General features: G+C 33.1%; 1 protein-coding gene across 2 annotated transcripts; it reads right to left on the bottom strand.

Moving 5' to 3' along the window:
• Positions 1-3,791: 3,791 nt before the first annotated feature.
• On the bottom strand, positions 3,792-20,109 carry LOC123883680 (cation-chloride cotransporter 1). Of its 2 annotated transcripts, XM_045932583.1 has the most exons (13): positions 19,741-20,109; positions 18,984-19,133; positions 18,507-18,585; positions 16,724-16,815; positions 15,987-16,101; positions 11,826-11,926; positions 11,603-11,664; positions 10,021-10,248; positions 9,314-9,428; positions 8,090-8,284; positions 7,166-7,566; positions 6,504-6,665; positions 3,792-5,044 (listed from the first exon to the last, which is right to left on the bottom strand). In XM_045932583.1, the coding sequence occupies exons 1-13, from the start codon at positions 19,917-19,919 to the stop codon at positions 3,957-3,959; spliced, it is 2,967 nt and encodes a 988-aa protein (XP_045788539.1). In that variant the 5' UTR covers positions 19,920-20,109; the 3' UTR covers positions 3,792-3,956. The 2 variants fall into 2 exon arrangements, with proteins under 2 accessions (XP_045788539.1, XP_045788540.1); XM_045932584.1 differs by lacking the exons at positions 18,507-18,585; positions 18,984-19,133; positions 19,741-20,109 and adding an exon at positions 17,586-17,861.
• Between the last annotated feature and the right edge of the window lie 409 nt (positions 20,110-20,518).

Below are 20,518 nucleotides of genomic sequence, written 5' to 3'. Positions count from 1 at the left end.
CATCCAATAACACGTTGCCACATCATTTAATAAATGTGACACATCATGTGTTTTTAATTACCATACATGATGTGTCGGTATATTATTGGATGCATGTGCAAAATAACTTTACACCGACGGTGCATATAAATTAAATTCTTTTTATAAACTGTTTTCTCATAAATTACTTTGAAAAACTTATTAGAATACATAAAAGCTTATTTATTTGCATAAGTTGTTTTGCATAAATAAAAAAATAAGTCAAACCAAACGGACTCTACATATATGTTTGGTTCAGAGGATGATAAGAGGGGTTCTAAAACTAATTTATTTTTTTATCGTATCATAGTTTCATAGTCTTATAAACCATTGTACATAGTCTTACTAAATGCATGGTGGCATTTAGTATGGGAAAGTGAAGTATTTTCCCACCATGGGCAAATTGTTTTGAACTTTTCTCTCCCGACCCCCTCATTTTTTTTCTACCCCCCAAAAATCCAATTTTGCTCCTTGCGGTTTGAAAATTTTTGGTCAACAAACTTCGGTTTATATAAACCGAAGTTTTTAAACATGGAAAAAAAAATCCGGTTTATATAAACCGAAATAACATATACCCCCCAAAAAGAAGGAAAATTTATGTGAAAATTTGTGTTGAGCTACCTGTGGTAAATTTAGCATATCTCTCTGAATATAAGTTGTATGCTAATGATGTTTAATCCAGTGTAAATAAGACAAAATTTACTACAAGATTGACACCGGAATTGTTAAATTTCATTAAGTATAGTATGAGAAACTCTACCTACAAGTTTGAGAAAAGTTTCTGCAAAATGTTGTAGAGATAAATATGGTAACTTTATCATAGCTCTCTGAATATAAGTCGTATGCTAATGATTTTTAATCCAGTGTAAAGAAAACAACATTTACTACAAGATTGACACCGGAATTGTTAAATTTTATTAAGTATAGTATGAGAAACTCTACCTACAAGTTTGAGAAAAGTTTCTGCAAAATGTTGTAGAGATACATGTGGTAAATTTATCATAGTTCTCTGTATATAAGTCGTATTCTAATGATTTTTAATCTAGTGTAAACAAGACAAAATGTACTACAAGATTGAAACTGAAATTGTTAAATTTCATTAAGTATAGTATGAGAAACTCTACCTGCAAGTTTGAGAAAAGTTTATGCTCTGTTTCTGTACCCGTACCCATTATTTGGTCAAACTGAACCAATTGGATAGTTAACCCTCAAAATAAAAATTATATTTGTATTCTTGACACCCTAAGCTTTCCAACGAGTGGTTATTTACTCAAATCGGACATCGTTTAGTATTTCAAATAAATTGTGGAAGTTGAGGGTCTCATGTAGAATTTATGCAGGAAAGCTGGAAAAGAATTTGGAACACAATATTTCAGTTTATATAAACCGAAATTTTTTAGCATGACAAAAAAATTCGGTTCGTATAAACTGAAGTACCCCCAAGGGCAAAAATGAAAATTCAGGAGGTGGAAAAGAAATGAGGGGGGTCGGGAGAGAAGAGTTCAATTGTTTTTAGTAATACTAGATCTAACTACCTTCTTTCTACGACCCATCTTTATTCCCTCCACCGTAGAAAATTTCTCATCTCACCTACTCACTTTCTCACCCACCCCCTGTCTTTTCCATTTTTGCCTTTGGTCAAAAAATTCGGAACGCGTTTTCCGAATTTTTTTGTTCAAATTTGGAAAAAATTCGGAAAACACATTCCGAAGTTGTTTTCAAAGGCAAAACAAATTCGGAAAACGCTTTCCGAATTTTTTGACCGAGGGGAAAAATGGAAAAACAGGGGGTGAGTGAGAAAGTGAGTAGGTGGGATGAGAAAATTTCTCCACGGTATTGCAAGTGCAAATGTGCAATCCATGGTTGCAAAATTATTGCTTTTACAATGTAAAAAAAAATATTGAAATGAGGGGGAAAAGAAAAAAACAAACTTTGGTAATAATTTGGTGACGTTGCAAGATCTCTTTCCTTTCACTTTCCTTCAATCCTTAAAAAACCCACAAACCATCTTCAATTTAAAACTAATTTTGAATTGAAATTAATTAACAAAACTTAAGGAAAAACATTTTGTTTGGTGCACCGGATAAGAGACAGGATAGGATAACTGTATCATATCTTGCCGCAATCCAGTATTTGGTGATACAGTAGGATATGATAAGTTAATCCTGAAGTTTATCCTATCATGTCTCTCCAGTTATAATTCTTATCCTGAATCTGAGCTGGGTTACCAGCAGGATAGGATAAGAAAAAAAATTACTGATTTATTTTATAAAATATATTTTAAAATACAAATATGTGATTTTCTCACAGGGGTAATTTTGTAATTTATATATTCTAAAAAGTCGAAATTTTACTAAAATTACAATATTTTAAAGTAAAATTATTATTAAAAAATTGACAAATAGGAATATTAATTTAAATTTTATAAAAAATTAAATATAATTCTTTTGCAATGGTAATTTTATTATTTACATATGAGATATATCGAGTTATTTATTTGATCATGATTCATATAAAAAATTAAACTTGATTATTTTCTCATGATTTTTATTTGAAATTATATAAAGTTATTTGATTACTTATTTATAAAATTCAAAGTATTACAAAATAATTTTAAAAAAATAACAATTGTTTTACAAGAGTAATTTTGTCATTTAAATATGTTATATATCTTATCATATTATTATGAGCAATTATGTATTAGAAACAAAATAGTTATCATGTTTGTTATCTCGTGTGCACCAAACACAGGATACGATAACTGAGTATAACTGTTATCCTACTGTTATCATATCTTATCCTATTTTATATCCTATCCTGTCACTATGTTATCCTGCGCACAAAGAGACCCAACGATGATTTATGAATTAATAATTTTATGGTTTCATCATTATTCCTATTAGTAGTTAAGGTTTCATCAAGCCTCTCATGGAGACTATGAACACAGTCAAGAGATCGGCGGCCATGGAAATCTCTAACTACAACAACAGAAATTGATGGATGGTAGATTTATGTTTACTATCAATTTCTGTGTAGATAAAGATGAAGAAAGATGTCTGATGAGGTGGTTTAGGGGCAAGGAAGAGATGATCAGGGTCGGGCCTCATTGTTTTGTGATTATGTTTTGGTTAGTTTGGAGCATGTAATGACAAATTTAATTATGGACAAGTTCAAAAGATAGGATCCCATCCAGGCAAATTCTAAAACATATCTTCTGAACAATCCTAAGGGATATTTTCAAAACTTGGGGGACTTGAGAGCAATTAATCTAGATAATAAGGGCATAATTGTTGAGAGTTCAATCAAATAAGTGTCATGTTAACATGTATCTTAATAGCATACGATAAAAAACCTAATTTAGTTTAAAAAATCTATTTATATATTGAATTCTCCAACAAATACTCCTTGTGTACCAGATCATTTTAACTTTTTATTTTCATCTCAAAACTTTAGTTCTTTTAAGAAATTAAGATACAATTAATCATATTTTACTATTTATACCCTTACAAAAACTCAGTCATTAAATGAAATCTTCTCTTTATTAAAAATGTCATATTTTTTATTTCTTAACTCATGTGCAAAACTCTAAAATGACTAAAGTTTTGGGACGGAGGGGAGTAATATATTTTAGTTTTTGGAAAAAATAGTGTGAAACAAATAATAAAAAATAACAAACGACTCTATCAAAAGATAGCCATTATTCTGCTTATAGATTTTGGAAACGAGCATATCGAAGATCAGTTCTCATCTGATAGGAAATAGTTACAACAAAGTCCAGAAAATGAATTTATAATTTCACATCTTTCTATATTATCTGATGGATACAAAAGATCCTCTTCATCAATAAAATTGGTACAAAGAATGAGCCTTGCATGTAAGCTACAAAAATATAAACAGTGAGGTAGAATTTTGATTACTGTCCTAGAATCCATTTCAAGCTATGTGAATAGAGTTACAACATCTCTACGATATCCTCTTACAATCAAAATCCTTGGTATATTCTCCAGCAACAGATCCATATACTCCATATAGAAATATGCTGGGTGGCACAATGGAGGGGGAGGAAGACTTACTAACACAACAGCAGCCATTCTCGAGTATCTCAAAATTATGGAATTCAGCTTAAGCGTTGTGTATAAAAACTTCTCGACTTGCTTCTCGTTCACAACCACGGTCTTACCATCTGCCATAAGAGGGGTACCTTCTCTCTCTGCTCTTGCCTTCATTTGGGTTAAATAATCAACAATTCTTTGATTGGCACTAGTAAATGCGTCTAATGACTCATCTTGCGGAGACCCACTATCCGCTTGTTCTTCCCATTTCATGGTTATGACAAAGACTTCTGCCTGCATCCGAAGATCGTAAAGGAATTTTTTAACATCAGCTTTTAGCCCCTCTGCATCTGCATCATCTTCTGCAATACAGAAAACCTGAATCTTACAACTCTCAAAGCTCTCTTTGGTAAGAAGCAATTGAGAGAGAAGTAGCATGAGACCGCCATCTCTTACAATCCAATACAAATCAATTGTACCATATTGCTTCTGGTACACATTTGGCCATTCATCCAGACCTTTCACTATAACTACTGCCTTGTTTGCAACAATGCAGTCATTAATTATACCAACAAAGGTGGCAGGGATATCTGTTAAGTTCTCCCGGCGCCATATTTCTGGATAACGCATCACCACAATGTTCGGCTTAAGATTACCAAGGCCCATTGTCTGAACGATGCCACGAAAACCATCAGACATGTTAGGAGCTACAACAATCTCGGCCACACCTTCACAATTCTTGTACTCAATGTAGGTACTAAGTTGTTTACAAGCTGTCTTGGCCTCTTCAGCACATTCATGGTAATCCCCGTCTAGTATAGAGACAAATATGGTCATTCCACGACCTTTCTTCTTCATACAGTTAGCGAAGTCTGCGAGTTTTGGATGACAGGGGACATTTTCTGGCAGTTTGCCCCAGGGTCGACAAAATACAAGCGGAATTGGATACCAATTCTTTGGGTGCACTTGATTTGCTACAAACATAAGTGGAAACAAGTTACTTGAGTGGAATAAATTCAGATGTGTGCACAGGTTAAAAAAAGGGCAGTGCTACAAAATGCCAGCTATGCATGATTGAAAACAGGACCTATCCAAATGGTATGATATTATACGAGCTTTAGATGACAAAATAGAACAAGAGATGATCATGCAATATTAGAAAAGCAACAGCCATCTCAAGTACTGTGATTCAAGGTTGGAATCATGTAGGTGCTACACATTCTGCCCAACTACGCATGATAGGAGTTGAAGTGAGAAAAAATGGTGTAGCAAAGCCACACTTCTGTTGCTTGGATGCATCAAAAAACAAGAGAAAGAATTAAAAACTTCTGCAGCACACAATATGGGATAAACCAACCAGTCACAATTTTCTCAAGTACCAAATTTATCCTCTGCAATTTCTCACCTTATGTACATATATATAGAGACAAAATGTCTTTATACTAATATCATTTTCTCAGCTTTCACTTTTTTACAAAACCATAAAAGCGCAGAGAAAACAATTTTTCACGGTATTCTTATTGTCTTTTTCTCTAAATCCAAGTGTGAATCATCATTTTAGTTCTTGAAATTGTGTAGCCGGGCAATTTGGTACCCAAAATTTACTGATGACTTATTAGACCCTGAAATTGATGGCTCGCGATCAATTTAGTCCATCTGTCAATCAATTCTAATAAATCTGAGTCGCTAAATAGATATCAACAAAAGCCCTAAACAAAATTTCTCAAAACATGCTTCGACTGAGCATGATCTAAAGGTGTTAACTCAACTTTTCTAACTTTGTTAAATGATGGAGGGACTGCATTGAATGACGGTGATCTTCAATTTGGTGGACTAATTTGCCATTTTGTAAATTTGAGGAACCAAATTGTGGCCAATCCCTAAAGTTTGAGGACCATAACAGTAATTCACTCATTTCACCAACCCTGAGGGTAAGGTTAATAGGTACTACAACAGGAACAGAAAATTGTATTGAATTAAAACGTAGAACTCCTTCAACACGATGATAAATCTTCTGTTAATGAACTGATACCATACTGCTAATAAGGAAAGTTAAGGATGGAATAAAGCCATTCTCCTAACAAGAAATAATGGTAATTAAGAAAAAAAATGATTAACACTCTCAATAACTACCTCGCCCCCTTTCCTCTTAATGGGCCTATTAATGCCAATGGGCCGATCAATTGTGATGAAATCACCTTAACCAACTCTAATAAAACCTCCTCTAAGCTTAGATGAGAAAAGAACATCAGCAGACCAGGTAGTTATTGTGACGTGGTTCGTCACTCCAAAGGAAGAGAACATCAAAGTGGTTCAGCCAAATCTATCTTAGGCATCAAATCATACATCATCTCAAAATCAACAAAGCTACCATATTTAGTATCATATCATCTACTTGAGACACATAGATGATTGAATTTTTAAGACATATACCTCCTAGCGACCGAAGGCTGCGAAGTGCAAGTTGGAAATAAGCACTTTTGAAACCATCTCCCCAGTCCCCAGCCTTTCCTTTGATGCTCACGTACTTGTATATAAGGCTTGCAAGGGCCAAAGAAACCACGGTGAATGACCAAGAGATTAGGAACATGATCACTGCATTGCAAACAAGGTAATGATCACCACAAAATCAAGCTTTAAAATGAAACAGAAGCAGTAATAACTCATAAGCATCTACTGAGTTGTATTGAAAGGTGTTTTTAATTGTAGTTATTACATACAGTATTACACAACTGTATTTGATTTGTACAGTGGCAATATCAGCTGTACACAGCTCTTTTCCCTTTTAGATACAAGACTAAGACATAAAGTTGAATACTATAAACTGTACAAAGGAATTCTCACTTCATCCTTTTGCCTATAGATAAAATTGATAGTGTCATATATGGTGCATCACCAATGGTGTGCTTTGAGAGCACTATTATCTCTGATATTTAGTTCTACTTCATTTCAATCATATTAACATTTACAGAAAAGGATTTTCTTCTGTCCTTGCTGTAGCCTTCCAGATTTCACCAGATTAGGTATAAAACAGGGAGATAGAGAAACAAATGAAGCAGTAAATCTATGAAAATATGCACAGGAAAGCAGCATACCTACGCAAAGTAATGCTCCTAGAAGCGACAAACTCCAATGATGAAATTTCCACCGAGGACGCCAACTAGGAGCATCTAGTAGATCGAGAAGGAAGCAGGATAAGTTGACACCAGAATAACACAGAAGGAAAAACATGGTCACAGTTGGAGTGATAAGATCAAGATTCCCAATGATGACACACCCAATACATAGGAATGCAGTAAAAAGGGTAGCAATATGTGGCTCACTGCCATCTGCAACTTTAAAGTAGTTCAGAATAGGTAAAATATCATCATTGGCTATAGCTGCAAGCAGACGTGGGGCACCGGTCAGGCTCTGAAGAGCAGCACCCATGGTTGAAAGAATAATCCCAATTTTAATTAATGAAGGAAAAGGCCAGGCAACTGTAGCTGTAAGCAACCTGCATAAAACTCCAAATCAAAATAAAACCAGTTAGTAGAATATCCATCAACATCTATGATTATAAGAATATCCCACCCAAAAAAGAAAAAGCAAAAAAAGGTAACACTGAATCTGCGGCTTAAAACCAAGAAGGAACTGCCAGATACAGACAGTTATTGACAAACTAACCGCTAAAGGGAAAATTGAAGTGATAAAAAGGGGTTTGTGCATGGTGACATAAGTGAATTCTTTGGAGAAATACCAACATGGACACAAGCCCAGATAAATTATTCTTAGGCACACTCACATAAGCAAAAGAAAATTAAAGAAAAAAATGATTAAAATTATATTAATTGATGTAACTATTTTAATTTTTTTGAATGATGTGTGTGTGTGTGTGCCTATGGCTTGTGCCTATATCCTTGTGCCTATTCAAGAATGCCTCAATTCTTTGGTGCACAATCAGAGGAAGTAGATATTTTGAGCTGATGCTTATATATTATAAGAAAAAGCTACATAAACAACTTTTTGACTAAAAGTACCTGTCAGTTAAAAGCTTCTCTCTGGTGGCAATGGCGCCAAACATTACCACAGAAATAAGATACATACAAGAAGTTACAAGAGTTGCAGATAAAGTTCCAACAGGAATAGATCGTTGAGTATCTCTCAGAGAAGATGATCGGTTAGAACCTGCCATTATTCCTGTCACTGCTGGGAAAAAGAGGCCCACCAAAGAACTGGGGGCAGAAACGTATTACAATTAAAAAATTAAAAAGCATTTCAATATCAAAACCAACCCTTTTGTCAAACAATTAATCCCCAAGGCACAAGCATTAAATATGAAATGGTCTTAAATTATACTACCTCCTTTTTAGGTGTCTTTTAACGTCGGATTTAGCGTTCCTATTTAACTTTTCTTTTGGTATTTTAAGGGTATGGTTTGTCAATTATACTCATTGTCAATTACTCTTATCTTTTTCAATAAAAGTAATTATTGCTATATTTGAAAAACTAAAGTTTGTTTTTTTAAAAAAAAAATTGGTAAATAACATATTGAATTTTTGTGTTTTTTTGGTACATAATATATTAAATTTATTGGAAAGAGAAAGTGTGTGCAAAAAAATAAGAATTTATTGGTGGATTAAAATAAGGGTATAATAGGAAGATAAAGTGCAAAAATACACTTTGTTAATTTGGTGTTACTATTCTAAAAAGACACTTAAAAAGGAACGGAGGAAGTATTAATGCTAATATATTGTAAAGTTATGAAACTTGAGTGTTTGGATAAACTTGTGGAGCCCTAGTAAAACACAAATCATTAACTTGATCCATAAACTCTTAAGAGATGGCAAATATCAAATACATTGTTTTAAAGCATTCTGTAGCAAAATATGATTTAGTCCAATTAATATTCAACACTCTAAACAAATAGGGTAGGAAATGAAATGTATATAAGGGTCTTGCTAACAAGAAGGCACTTGTTAAAGAACTAAAACGGGAAATGTGAAAATTACAAATGGAGCTATAAAAGGAGCGGAGGTAGTACATATTTAGTCAAATGAAACTCATACAATTATAATGTCTGCTGAGGTTCGCCATATAGTACTTAGATCAATTAAAAAAAGTTGAAGGACTTTTCCCACAAATGACTCGCTGACATAAAGTAAAATCCAAAGCACATCGATAATTAGGCTTCTTGCAGAAATATTTAAAGATATAATGCATAAAAGAATGATAGTAAATGAGAAAAGGCTACAAAGTCTTACTTGAAATCCCAGGTTACAGAACCATCAGGTTCTGGAATTCCAGCATCGTTAGTCTTTTGGTAATCTGAACTCCAATTTTCTTTAATAGTCTTCATACTTAACCCAGTAACTCCCTCTGAAATAAATATGGCAAAGAGTGGAAAAAAAATAATGGATTAAAGAAATTCAATAGCACAAATCAGTACAAGTAAAATTTATATAAAAAAAATACGAAAAAAAAAAAAACATGAAGGGAGTAAGAGCCAATTTCTTTTCACCAATGGGTCTGTAGTTGGACCAAGTTCATATTAGGGACACCCATTTTCTTACCGGCTTTTTGAAGCCAAACAGTCAATTCCATACAATAATTGTATCTTTTATAGCTACGTACAAAAAATTTCCTTTAAACTAGTGTCACAAATTTATCATAAAAGTACAGCTGAACTATTCCTCCATTTCATGCTCATACTGGAATCCTATGGTTGTCATTCACTTCTGCCTCCCCTTTATTTTGGATAGACTATAGAGTACAGTATATTATGAAAATAAACTAATATTTGTTACACCTAAAAATCAACCAAATCTTACGAAACTAGGAAAACTTACGGAGAAAAAAAAAACAAGAAAAAAAAGAGTACATGTGAACTTGAGTCTATGATGAAGCCAAAGTATGGAAACTAAACAAAATGGTTACAGAAGGAAGAGTTAACAATGAGAATAAAACAAACCTGCGGGCTGATCCTCCTTTGCCAAGAGAATTCCCAAATATATGCAGATGAGTGAGAATAAAACAGGTATGAGAAATGCAGGTGCAACCCGATTTATCATCTTCACTCCTCCAAATACAATAAAGCATAACACAATAGTCACAACAATCCCATAAATTTGCAGGTCATGTGAACTTGGACTCTCTATCGGTTGTGCAATTGCAGTACCATTAACTTGCGTGATAGTCTCTGCACTTGCAAAGCAGAAAAAATAAAGGAAAAAGAAATTTAAATGATCAGTTTCCTACTTCAACATCTTGCCTATTTTTTGTCAAAATAGCATAACAGTACAGTTGTTTAGTATACTTACACTCAACGCAAAAAAAAAGGAAAAAGAAATTGTTGTGCGCATGCCTAAAGCAAAATGAAAAAAGAAAAACACGCATGAAAAGTAAAAATAAACAAAAGAAATATATGGTGTTTCTATTAATATTTAACATAAAATATTAATTAGGACTGTTCATGGTTCAGTTTATGCAGAAAACTGGACCGAAACAAACCATAACAGCAGTTCAAAAGAACTGAACTGAACTGTTACTATTATCTCTCGAACTGAACCAAACCAAATTAAAGGTTCGGTGAACCGGTTCTTAATTTCAAACAGAACCGAACTGTTAAGTGGAATCCTAATGACTTGATCCTCATTTTCCACCGCAATCTCACGAACTACAAATTGAACAAGGTCTGTAACCGTTTTCCACTTTACCCATTTAGCAGCTTCTAATGCTACTGCATTCTATGGTTTTTTATTTTTGTCGTATTAAGATTAGTGTTGCTTCGGATATTCTATGGCTTCTACTACTAGATAGCTCTCCTTTGTTTATTTAATTTATTTAATGTATCCTATGTCTCCTACATTTTTCCAGATTCTTATGTCTCCGTTTGTGACTTACACACACCTTCATTGTGATATACAAATATACAACCACACAACTCCTTTACAAGAAGAAATAGAGTCACAAGGAGGAGGAGAGAACGGCGAACAAGGATGGAAGACTGGAATCGCAGGAGGGGGGGAGAATGGTGTCATAGGGTTTCGGTTTTTCTTTTCGTGGTTTGGAGGGAGGTCGAACGAGTGAAGGGTAACACAGCCCATTTCATTAAGGCCCATTGTGAAATGTGTAGCCACGAAAGATTTACGACCCTGCGATCAACACGTAATCTTGACCACGACGGCGACCACTAGAAATCTTGAATCGCAGCACGCTACTATGGTGGTGGATGATAGGATCGTATGACCCTACGTGCTGGCACCATAGGTTCAAATTCCACCAAACTAAGGTACTATAGTGCTGCTATAACCACTATTTAACAAGACTAACAATAATACAATTCCAAAAGTGTACAGTGTACACCATGGTTCTTGAGGTGAATTTTATTGCAGAAATAATTAGTAGGACAATTGTAGGAGATATACGTTTGAACAAAAACATCAATATTCAGTAAATGAGAAATAACATGCCAGTATTAAAAAATTTAATAAGTAAAATATAAAAGACACTTAATTCTGCATAAAAAAACTGTAGATTCATTAGTCATTTACCTCTAAAAATCCCAGCAGAAGGAACTGCTTTCAAAAACGTTTCTACAGCTCCCAATACATACCTAGAATCATAAACAACGAACAAGAGACTTCAGAATCCATTGCACAGTACATAATGAGCTACAATGACACTACAATTTGGCAAGACTTGATTCATCATCCTACTAGTCTGATCTCCATTAAATATTTAAAGTAAAAAAAAAGGTTCATATTATACACTTACAGAGCTCCAGCAACTGCATTTCCAAGGAAGAAGCATAAACCAATACTAACTCCAACTTCTGGACCAAGGGCACGACCTATTAGATAGTATGGTCCGCCACCCTAGAGAAGAACATACAAAAGAGAAAGACTTAACTACATTAATAAATGAACATGGCAGACAATTAAGTGCATGTATGGATTTACTTAATTTTTAGGGAAAATCAGAAAATCACTTTTTTTTAGAATGCTTTCTAGCAAAAACTTTTTATTACAAGATTTTTCAAACATACAACAAAAAGGCAAAAAAAACACAAGATAAAAAATAAAAAGAATGGAGATAAAAATAAAAAGAACAGAGATATTAAATACATGTAAATTCTCATAGAACAAACACAATTTTTGTGATTTACTTTAAAATTTGAAGCTAAAATACTGTACCTTTTTGTGCCCCACATAGCATAATTAATAGACAGTTAATACTTCCAACAAAATAAATAGCCATCTCCAAACAGAAGTTGCCACTAAATGACAGAAACTTCCATTCAGGCAATAGCAGCGGAAATCAAGGCTCTTTTTCGATAGGAATTTTATTTTTTCCTTCCAAGGCCAGATAGAGTTAGTCAGGGAATATAAGATAGAAGCAGCCAACGTGTGCAACAAAAAATGTTCAACCCAGACAGTACTCCTTTTCTCAATTTATGAAAATGGCATTTATTGACGAAAAGATGGTCAAATCGCACCCAAGAGAAGTCATCACAGGTCATACGATGAGTTGATCAAATGGAAAATCGCCAATAAGAGGCCTGTGATGTACCGACCAACAAAACTTCATCTTGTATCGTCCTCAATACATTGATAGGATTAGGGTTATTTTTAGGACTAACCTACAAGGTCCACTATCTTTTCTTTTTTTTCCAACTATACCGGACCGGCCGGTCGAACCGGTTCGGCCGTGAACCGGACCTGCATCCGGTCTGGTTAGTCTTGAAAATCGCTCAGCAAAAGAACCTGAGTATAAATCGGAAAACCGGTTAAAAACCCGAAAAGACAGGAAAAAATCGGAAAACCGGCAGTTTGCTTGGTTTTAGCGGTTCAACAGTGTTTTGTTTTTTTGTTCAAAGAAATGATAAAAAAGAAGTGGTAGAGAAATTAGATACGGCTTTCCATATGCATTGTTTCTTCTTTGTTCAATTTCTACAAGATGACTATTGGTTTAAATAAAATACCTTATAAAATACACTCAAAATAAAGCTAAAACTATTGGTTAAACCTTAAAAGTGAATGAAGACGCAGAAGTGTTGAAACTGTCAGAATTAGAAAAGGAGAAAAATTTGAAGAAAGATAAAACACGGGAAGATCTATCAAGATGGAGATCCATAATAAGAAAATGAAGCTCCATTGTTAGAGCAAGAGAGAAAAGTAGTTTAAAGATGACTGTTTTTTTTTTAAGTAAACAATATGAATGAAGATGATGGAGACTAGCTGCTGCTTCTATTTTCTTCTAGTGTGAAATATGGCTGCTTCATTCTTAACAAAGTAGCATTAGGTTAACAAGTGAAGTGGGCTTGCGTTGGGCCCATGATGTATAAACTATGATATTTTCTCTTTAGGCCCCCCATGGTTCTTTTTCACCCTCTGGATTTTACTTTTTTGCCCTTCAATAAAAACTTCGGTTTCTACGAACCGAATTTTTTTTGCCTTGAAAAAAAAATTCGGTTTCTGTTAACCAAAATTTTCCTGAATTTGAACTAGAAAAAATTTCGGTTTCTGCGAACCGAAGTTTTTATCAAGGGCAAAATTGGAATATTGGGGGTATAAAAGATACATGGGGGGCCCGGAGAGAAAATATCATAAACTATAACTATTTTTTTAACCCAAATAAATATACTAAATAATACAAGTAAATAATTGTTCTATCATTTGAATATTTAAAAGTTTGAGAAAATTTGTAACCAAATAAAAAGTATGAGAAATTTTGTTGAATGAATTTAACTTTTAATAGTGTGAAATATGAATATTATATTATTTTTTGTGTATTATTTTTTAAAAAAATATATAAAAATATATATTTAATTAAAAACGGTCTGACCCGGTTGAGCATAAAGCATACATGCTTTGTGTCATTGTAATCTTGTTTATTTATAACCTTTTAAACTTTCATAATCAAATACTCATTATAATTTTGAAAAAATAAAAGAGACTGTGTATATAAGTAACAAAAATATTACAAGTTCTTACCAATTATCATTTATAATTATTGATAAAATTTCCATTATATCGTTTTAATTTTAATAAGTATTCTATTATATCATTATTATTTTTATGTTTTTATATAAAAATCATTAGCATATCATATCCTAAATTTTTTAAGGAATAATGTAACACCGTAATCAAATACATGTTGTATCTGAAACCTATGCATCATTATTAGAGGCAAAGGGTAACCAAAAACAATCTACATGAAACTTTATGAAGGACTCTTTGAAAACTTGGTAGGTATGTGCTATGTGGACACAATACAAGGCCATTATTTGTATATGTCTACTGCCAATAGCTGTTAGCTTCGGGTACTTATCTGATAACTGTATAAACAGTTTTCAGTTTAGTCAGTTAAATAGTTAGAAAGTTGTAACTGTGTCTGGGTTAGTTAACCCTCTCCCATCTCTCTCTGTATACTTAGGGTGTATCTGAAAATCGTTTCATTCCAAACAGAAACTTGATTCGCTCTTCAACTTTCTTTCATTTATTCTCACATAAATTTTCAATATGGCACCTCTACCTCTGGCAAACTCACTGATGATGAGCCCTACACCTTTAAGTTCTCGGCTGCCACAAATAATTCATCTTCTCTCTGTCGCAACTTTCTGCATAAGCAGCAGTGGCATTCTCCCACATGTTCTCAAAGAAATTTGACGATAAGAACTTCCCTCTTTGGAAGCTATGTTTTGAACCTATTACGAAAGGTTGATGCTTTTGTGGGGAATCCTGCTTATTCCTCCCAACTGCTGAATGAGGAAGATCTAGATCTAGGTAAGTTAACAAGGTCTATTCAGTTGTAGGAGCAATAAGATCAGTTGTTCTTTTCATGGTTGCAGTCCTTTTATATCAAGGACAATTTTTATTCGAGTGATCAGTTGAATCAGTTGCTCTTGGCAAATATGGGAGAGGATACACAATCACTTCCATGCTTAGACTTACATGAAGGCAAGTCAGCCTTGCACGGAGCTCATAAATACAAAAAGCACCAAAATGATCTCTTAATTCTTGCTTTTGCCAATAAATACAAAAAGCACCAATATTACAAGTTTTTTTTATAAAAAATTTCTTTGTAGATTTTTTTTACTCAAAATTATGTAACACAACCAGAATCTATTTTGAAAAAATCTATAACAAACAAGCCCTTTGTCTTTCATTTTCTCTCACATAGATTTTCAATATTGGAAGACCACAACGAGCTCAAATCCTTTGCAGGTGGGAGTGGGACTAATCCACAGTCAATGGGTTTAAGGAGGATATTACTACTCTAATTTTGGCCTGTTATTTTGAGATTAAAAAAAGTGATCTGAAGATAAAATAATGTAGAGAATTTTTTCTTTGGAATTTTTGTGTACAACAAAAACTAATTTGTATTTTCCTACAATAATGAATATCACTTGATTAATCTACTTTTTCATCTATAACTATTACGCTCATTATGTACCCAAAAAAAAACTATTACGCTCATTAATACCATATCTTCGAAACTACTAAAAACAGTTTCTCATTATAATCATATTTTGATTCCTTTTATATTTTAATTATTTCCAAAAACCGAAACAAACAGAGGAATAATCTTAACAAGTTATTATATCTTTTAAAAAAAATAAAAAATTCATTAAATAATCTGAAACAAACAGTCTCTTCACCAGTGTTCCTAATACTCAAACATTAAATGCTTAATCATTATTCCCTTCACACAAATCACTAGCTTCATAAGGTGAGCAACACGTGACAGGAAATTCCATATTTTCAAATTAACTATCAAATATAGTTTAAACAAATTGTGGAATAATCCAAAATATTTATAAAAAAAAAAAAAGCATATTACGTGGGTGCAGTTAATTTTAACAATCAAATTTAGAAAAGGTAAAGACTGCATTCGTATCCAATAAAAGGCAGTTCCACATACTCACACACTTACCTTCATGGCACCATTGGTTGCAATAGCACTCAGTGATATTGAAGTAAGGAACGTACAAGTACCACACATAGCAACAAGAACCAATGTCTCTCCTATGCCAGCCATACCCACAATCCTACAATAATGACAATTATTGAAAAGAAAACATCTCATTTTGGGCTACTTGACTTATGATAAAGTAATAAAGTAGTCCAATTCAATCATATACAAAAGGTAAACCAAAAAAAAAAACCAATTATTTAAATGCAGCATCAAGTACAAATAATCAACTTATGCTGGTATTACTTGGTTTAATTAAGGTTACCTGCAAATGCAATACCCGCTTAGTCCAAATGCATGATATGTCGGAGTTTACATAGTTAATATGCTATTTGGGTTCATGATGTGTTAATGGTATTATACTATGTTTGGATATTAGTATAGATTTTTTTAATATTATTTTCTAATTAAGTAGACTCTTATAAAAGGACCTTGCCTAGACTTTCAAGTTTGACAACCTTCCATGTGATTGACTGTTTTCTCAAAGCAAATGACAGTTGATGAATGAAGTAATTACTTCTGATCTTTTAAATTTGAACTGGAATTCTTATGAAGTTGTATTCATATACTAATTTGTAAATTTAAATGCAAATATTTGAATTTTCAATATCACTCCTAAATATGCAAATATTTGGTTCCAAAAAGAAGTAAAGATAATCTACTATTTGAGGTAAGATTTAAAGCAACATGCAAGTTACCAAGAGAAACGAATGTAGTAGATGATGCCCAAAATGCTCTGAACACATGGAATGAATACACCCATCATTGTACCTAGTTTGGGAGCATCAGGCTGAAAAAATAAAATAAACATGGCAAAACTCAATTAAAATCAAAATTATCAAGTGCAATCCAACATACAGGTTACAACTTACAACCACCATGCTTGTTTTGCATTCACAGAAACAGATGCAAAATTATATTGAACTGCCAACATGAAAGATGGGCTACACAGGTTTAAACTGTAGGGAATAAAAGCTCCAGTGATGTGGAACTTCTTATTTGTGTGTGGGGAAGAGGGAGTGCACAATCAAGTGAGAAGAGAAGTTTGTTGTGAAAGTGAGAGCCATGAATCGTGATCACAGAATCAAGCATGTGTGACTACTATGAATGGTAATGCAACTCGCAAGTATGTCTAAGAAAAGGGCAATAAAATGTAATATAACTTTTGCCATGGTATGGCCTGGGGAAAGGTTGAACCATTGTGTAGGCAACCTTACATTGCATTTGCAAGAAGTTGATTGTGCGGGAGCGGGGAGCAGAGCAAGCGCTATTTTAGCGACGCGGACACTAATACTAAAAAATATATTATTAATTAAGGACTAAGAAAGTATGAAAAAAAATATATTTAGTATTAAAATAAATGAAAAATTAAAGATATTTGTTTTTTGGTGTTTGTAATTAATTCATAATTACTTAACTAAATTAATTGATTTATAACTAAACAGACCCAACATTAAAAAGGTAAAAAAAAATACCCAGTGTTAGATCACTATAGGCCTAGCCCAATAGTCCAATACCCTAGTTAGATCACTAGACCATTATGAAAGATCCGATATTTACCAAGAGAAACTCATTGTAACCTAGTTTCTCCTCTCACTCAGTAGACGCCGCATTCACTGTGCAATCCTTCTCATTCACCTTCATTATCCTTCTTTAATTTCTTCTACGACGACTACACAGAGAGATGGGAGAGCCAGAGAGAAAATTGCGAGAAAGAGAAAATGGCCAGAGAAAACTGTCATTTCCCCTAATCCATATGATGTGCCGTTCCAGATCCTACCCGCAACGCTATCTCGCCCGTGAAACCAGCCGCATCACCCGCTTCCTCCATTCGCGACGCTCCTTCTCGTCCGAGAGCGACCGACTGAAAAATGACACGCCGCTTTTGACAACAGAGGTATAACGGCAACAATTCCAATTATTTAAAACGCCCATATGATGTGCCCTTCACTCATGTAAGTGAACTTTAATTATAAAAACCACATATGTGTGTTCCAATAGTCAAGATATGCATGAACCATTATCACAAAAGATTCATAATAGTTTTGCAACCATACACCACCAAATAAAAATTATCTTTTCAATATTTTTCCTCATAATGAATCCTTATATTATCAAATATAAAATATAAAAACATATTTCGTGGTTCAAAATATTTAAGCAAGTTTTAAGCTTTAACTAATTTCACCCTATCAACAATAAAAAAAAAAAAAAAAATCACCCTATCATAGTCAAGTTTTAACATAGTTCATTCCTAAAATATCCTTCAACTATTTTAGATTCCAATAACTCTTTCATTTCAGTGAAACAAGTTCCCATGAAGGGCAATGTAGAGAATGCAATTAGCGTGAATTAATTTTTCTTCTTATATTTGAGACAGGAGGTATGTAGAAAATAAACACATACACATTCATCAATGACTGCACATAAATATGATACAACAGAATGGACGTGTAACTTTTACTTGAGAAGTAAGCATACCTTTGGCAGCCCAGCAGTAATTGTAATATCCTCACCATCTCTAGGACTAGACGGCGGTGCAATTTGCTCACCGGTCATGCTGGGGAAGGACAGGATTTAGTCCATAAAAATTGTGTATCATAAGAGAACAAAGAAAAATGTGGTAAACTAAACCAAAATCAATTTCGACAAACAACATTGACCTGCTCCCAGGTAAAAAAACAATACAATTAAAACCCGTCTGTTTTATTTAGAAAGCTATTTTTCAATTAAAACTATGTTTAATTTTCTTTTATAAACAAAAACCTAAAAAAAAGGTGTTTAAATGTTTCTATTCAATGTCAAAAATAGGAACGGTAGAGAAAAAACCATATCACCAGTGCAGGGTTTCAACACAAAACAAGAATAACAGCAGTAATGTGCAAACTTGAAAAAGGAAACATCCAACAGCAGAAAAGAATAACAATTCACACACAGTGTAGCTAGCAAGTGAAGTACCTTTTGAGACCAAGAATGTTGACAAGAGAATCAAAACCGAAGAGTTCCAGTTTAGATTCCTGCTGAGGTCCATTAGGTTGAGGTTGATGAAGAGAATTCCCATCTTTAGCATCTGAACTACCATTTCCACTCTTACTTACATTTATTTTTCTAACAACAACAATTACACCAATCAGTAAAACCATTCTCCAAAACAAACCCAAAATATCACAAAATCAACTTATAACAAGCAACTAACTTCAATTTTCCTTATCAATCAACAACATAAACAGTTAAACATTACTCAAAAAATGCATTCTTCAGAATAAACCAAAAACAAAAATACCAATTTCCTTCGCAAAAACACAACATCAACATGAACACTAGTCATTAAAAGATATTCTTCAGAATAAAAAAAAATTGAATTACTAGCTTCAATTCCTTCAAAAAAAAACACCAGCATCACTAAAATTATTTCACATTCATCTAATTAGGATTGTGCAAATTACTAGCTTAAATTTCCTTCACAAAAACACCATATTTCACCCAATTTCAACAATACCAAGCATGAGCATCACTAAAATTCTATCACATTAACCTAATTTCGGATTGCAAATTACTAGCTTCAATTCCTTCACAAAATACACCATATTTCACTCAATTTCAATACCAAGCACAAACATCACTAAAATTCTATCACATTCATTCAATTTCAGATTGCCAAACCGAATGAAAATAACTGAAATCATGAAAAGAGATCGAAGAGCGTGAATAATACCTGAGATTAGGAGGTTGATCTGGAAAAACAGAAGAAGAAGCGGAAGAAGATCCTGGATCTATCGAAGACATCTCAAGAACAGCACGATCGTTAGCCAATACCGGACGATATTTACGGCCGATCGGAGAATGAAAACCGTCATCTCCGGCAGCACCGCCTTCGACGTCACTGTCTCCCATTTCTCGATCTAAAGCGGAACGAATGAAACAAATCTGAATCTGTTATTATTATTTTGTGTATTTTATTCTTGTGTAATTCGAAGGATTGATGAGAGAAGTTATTTGTTTGAATGGGAATGGGAGACCAAGTTGAAAGAAAAGTAATCCTTGAAAATTATGAATGTTTCAAGGTTAAGCAAATAAATATTTTAATTAATAGTTTTTGAAGGGTTTTTTTATATAATATTTAATTTATACGTGTTACAATTATTTTACATGTACGTCCAATAATATACCAGCACATATAGTGTTTAAAAACGTATACATTAATAAAATGATATGGCAACACATCAATGAAAAAAAAATTACAACAACAATACATATAAATTAAACTCTTTTTTATATTAAAAATCAGTTTAATATGACATACAATTTCAATGAAAATAAATATATTTTTATAATATAAGGATTGATGAGAGAAATTATTTGTTTGAATGGGAATGTGAGACCAAGTTGAAAGAAAACACATATGTTCAATAATTTAATTTATAGAATTTTATAGAATTTAATTTATATGTAAGTGTCAAAGTTATTTTACACATATGTTCAATAATATACCA

This window comes from Trifolium pratense, linkage group LG5, assembly GCF_020283565.1.
Source record: "Trifolium pratense cultivar HEN17-A07 linkage group LG5, ARS_RC_1.1, whole genome shotgun sequence".
Taxonomy (NCBI): domain Eukaryota; kingdom Viridiplantae; phylum Streptophyta; class Magnoliopsida; order Fabales; family Fabaceae; genus Trifolium; species Trifolium pratense.
This window is presented reverse-complemented; position numbering and strand designations above follow the sequence as displayed.

Coding starts and splice junctions, on each gene's coding strand:
- LOC123883680 (XM_045932583.1), bottom strand. CDS start 19,919: ATGGGAGACAGTGACGTCGAAGGCGGTGCTGCCGGAGATGACGGTTTT. Junction 19,134..19,740: donor GATCAACCTCCTAATCTCAG/GTATTATTCACG, acceptor TGTTGTTGTTAG/AAAAATAAATGTAAGTAAGA. Junction 9,429..10,020: donor AAAGGAGGATCAGCCCGCAG/GTTTGTTTTATT, acceptor TATTTATTTCAG/AGGGAGTTACTGGGTTAAGT.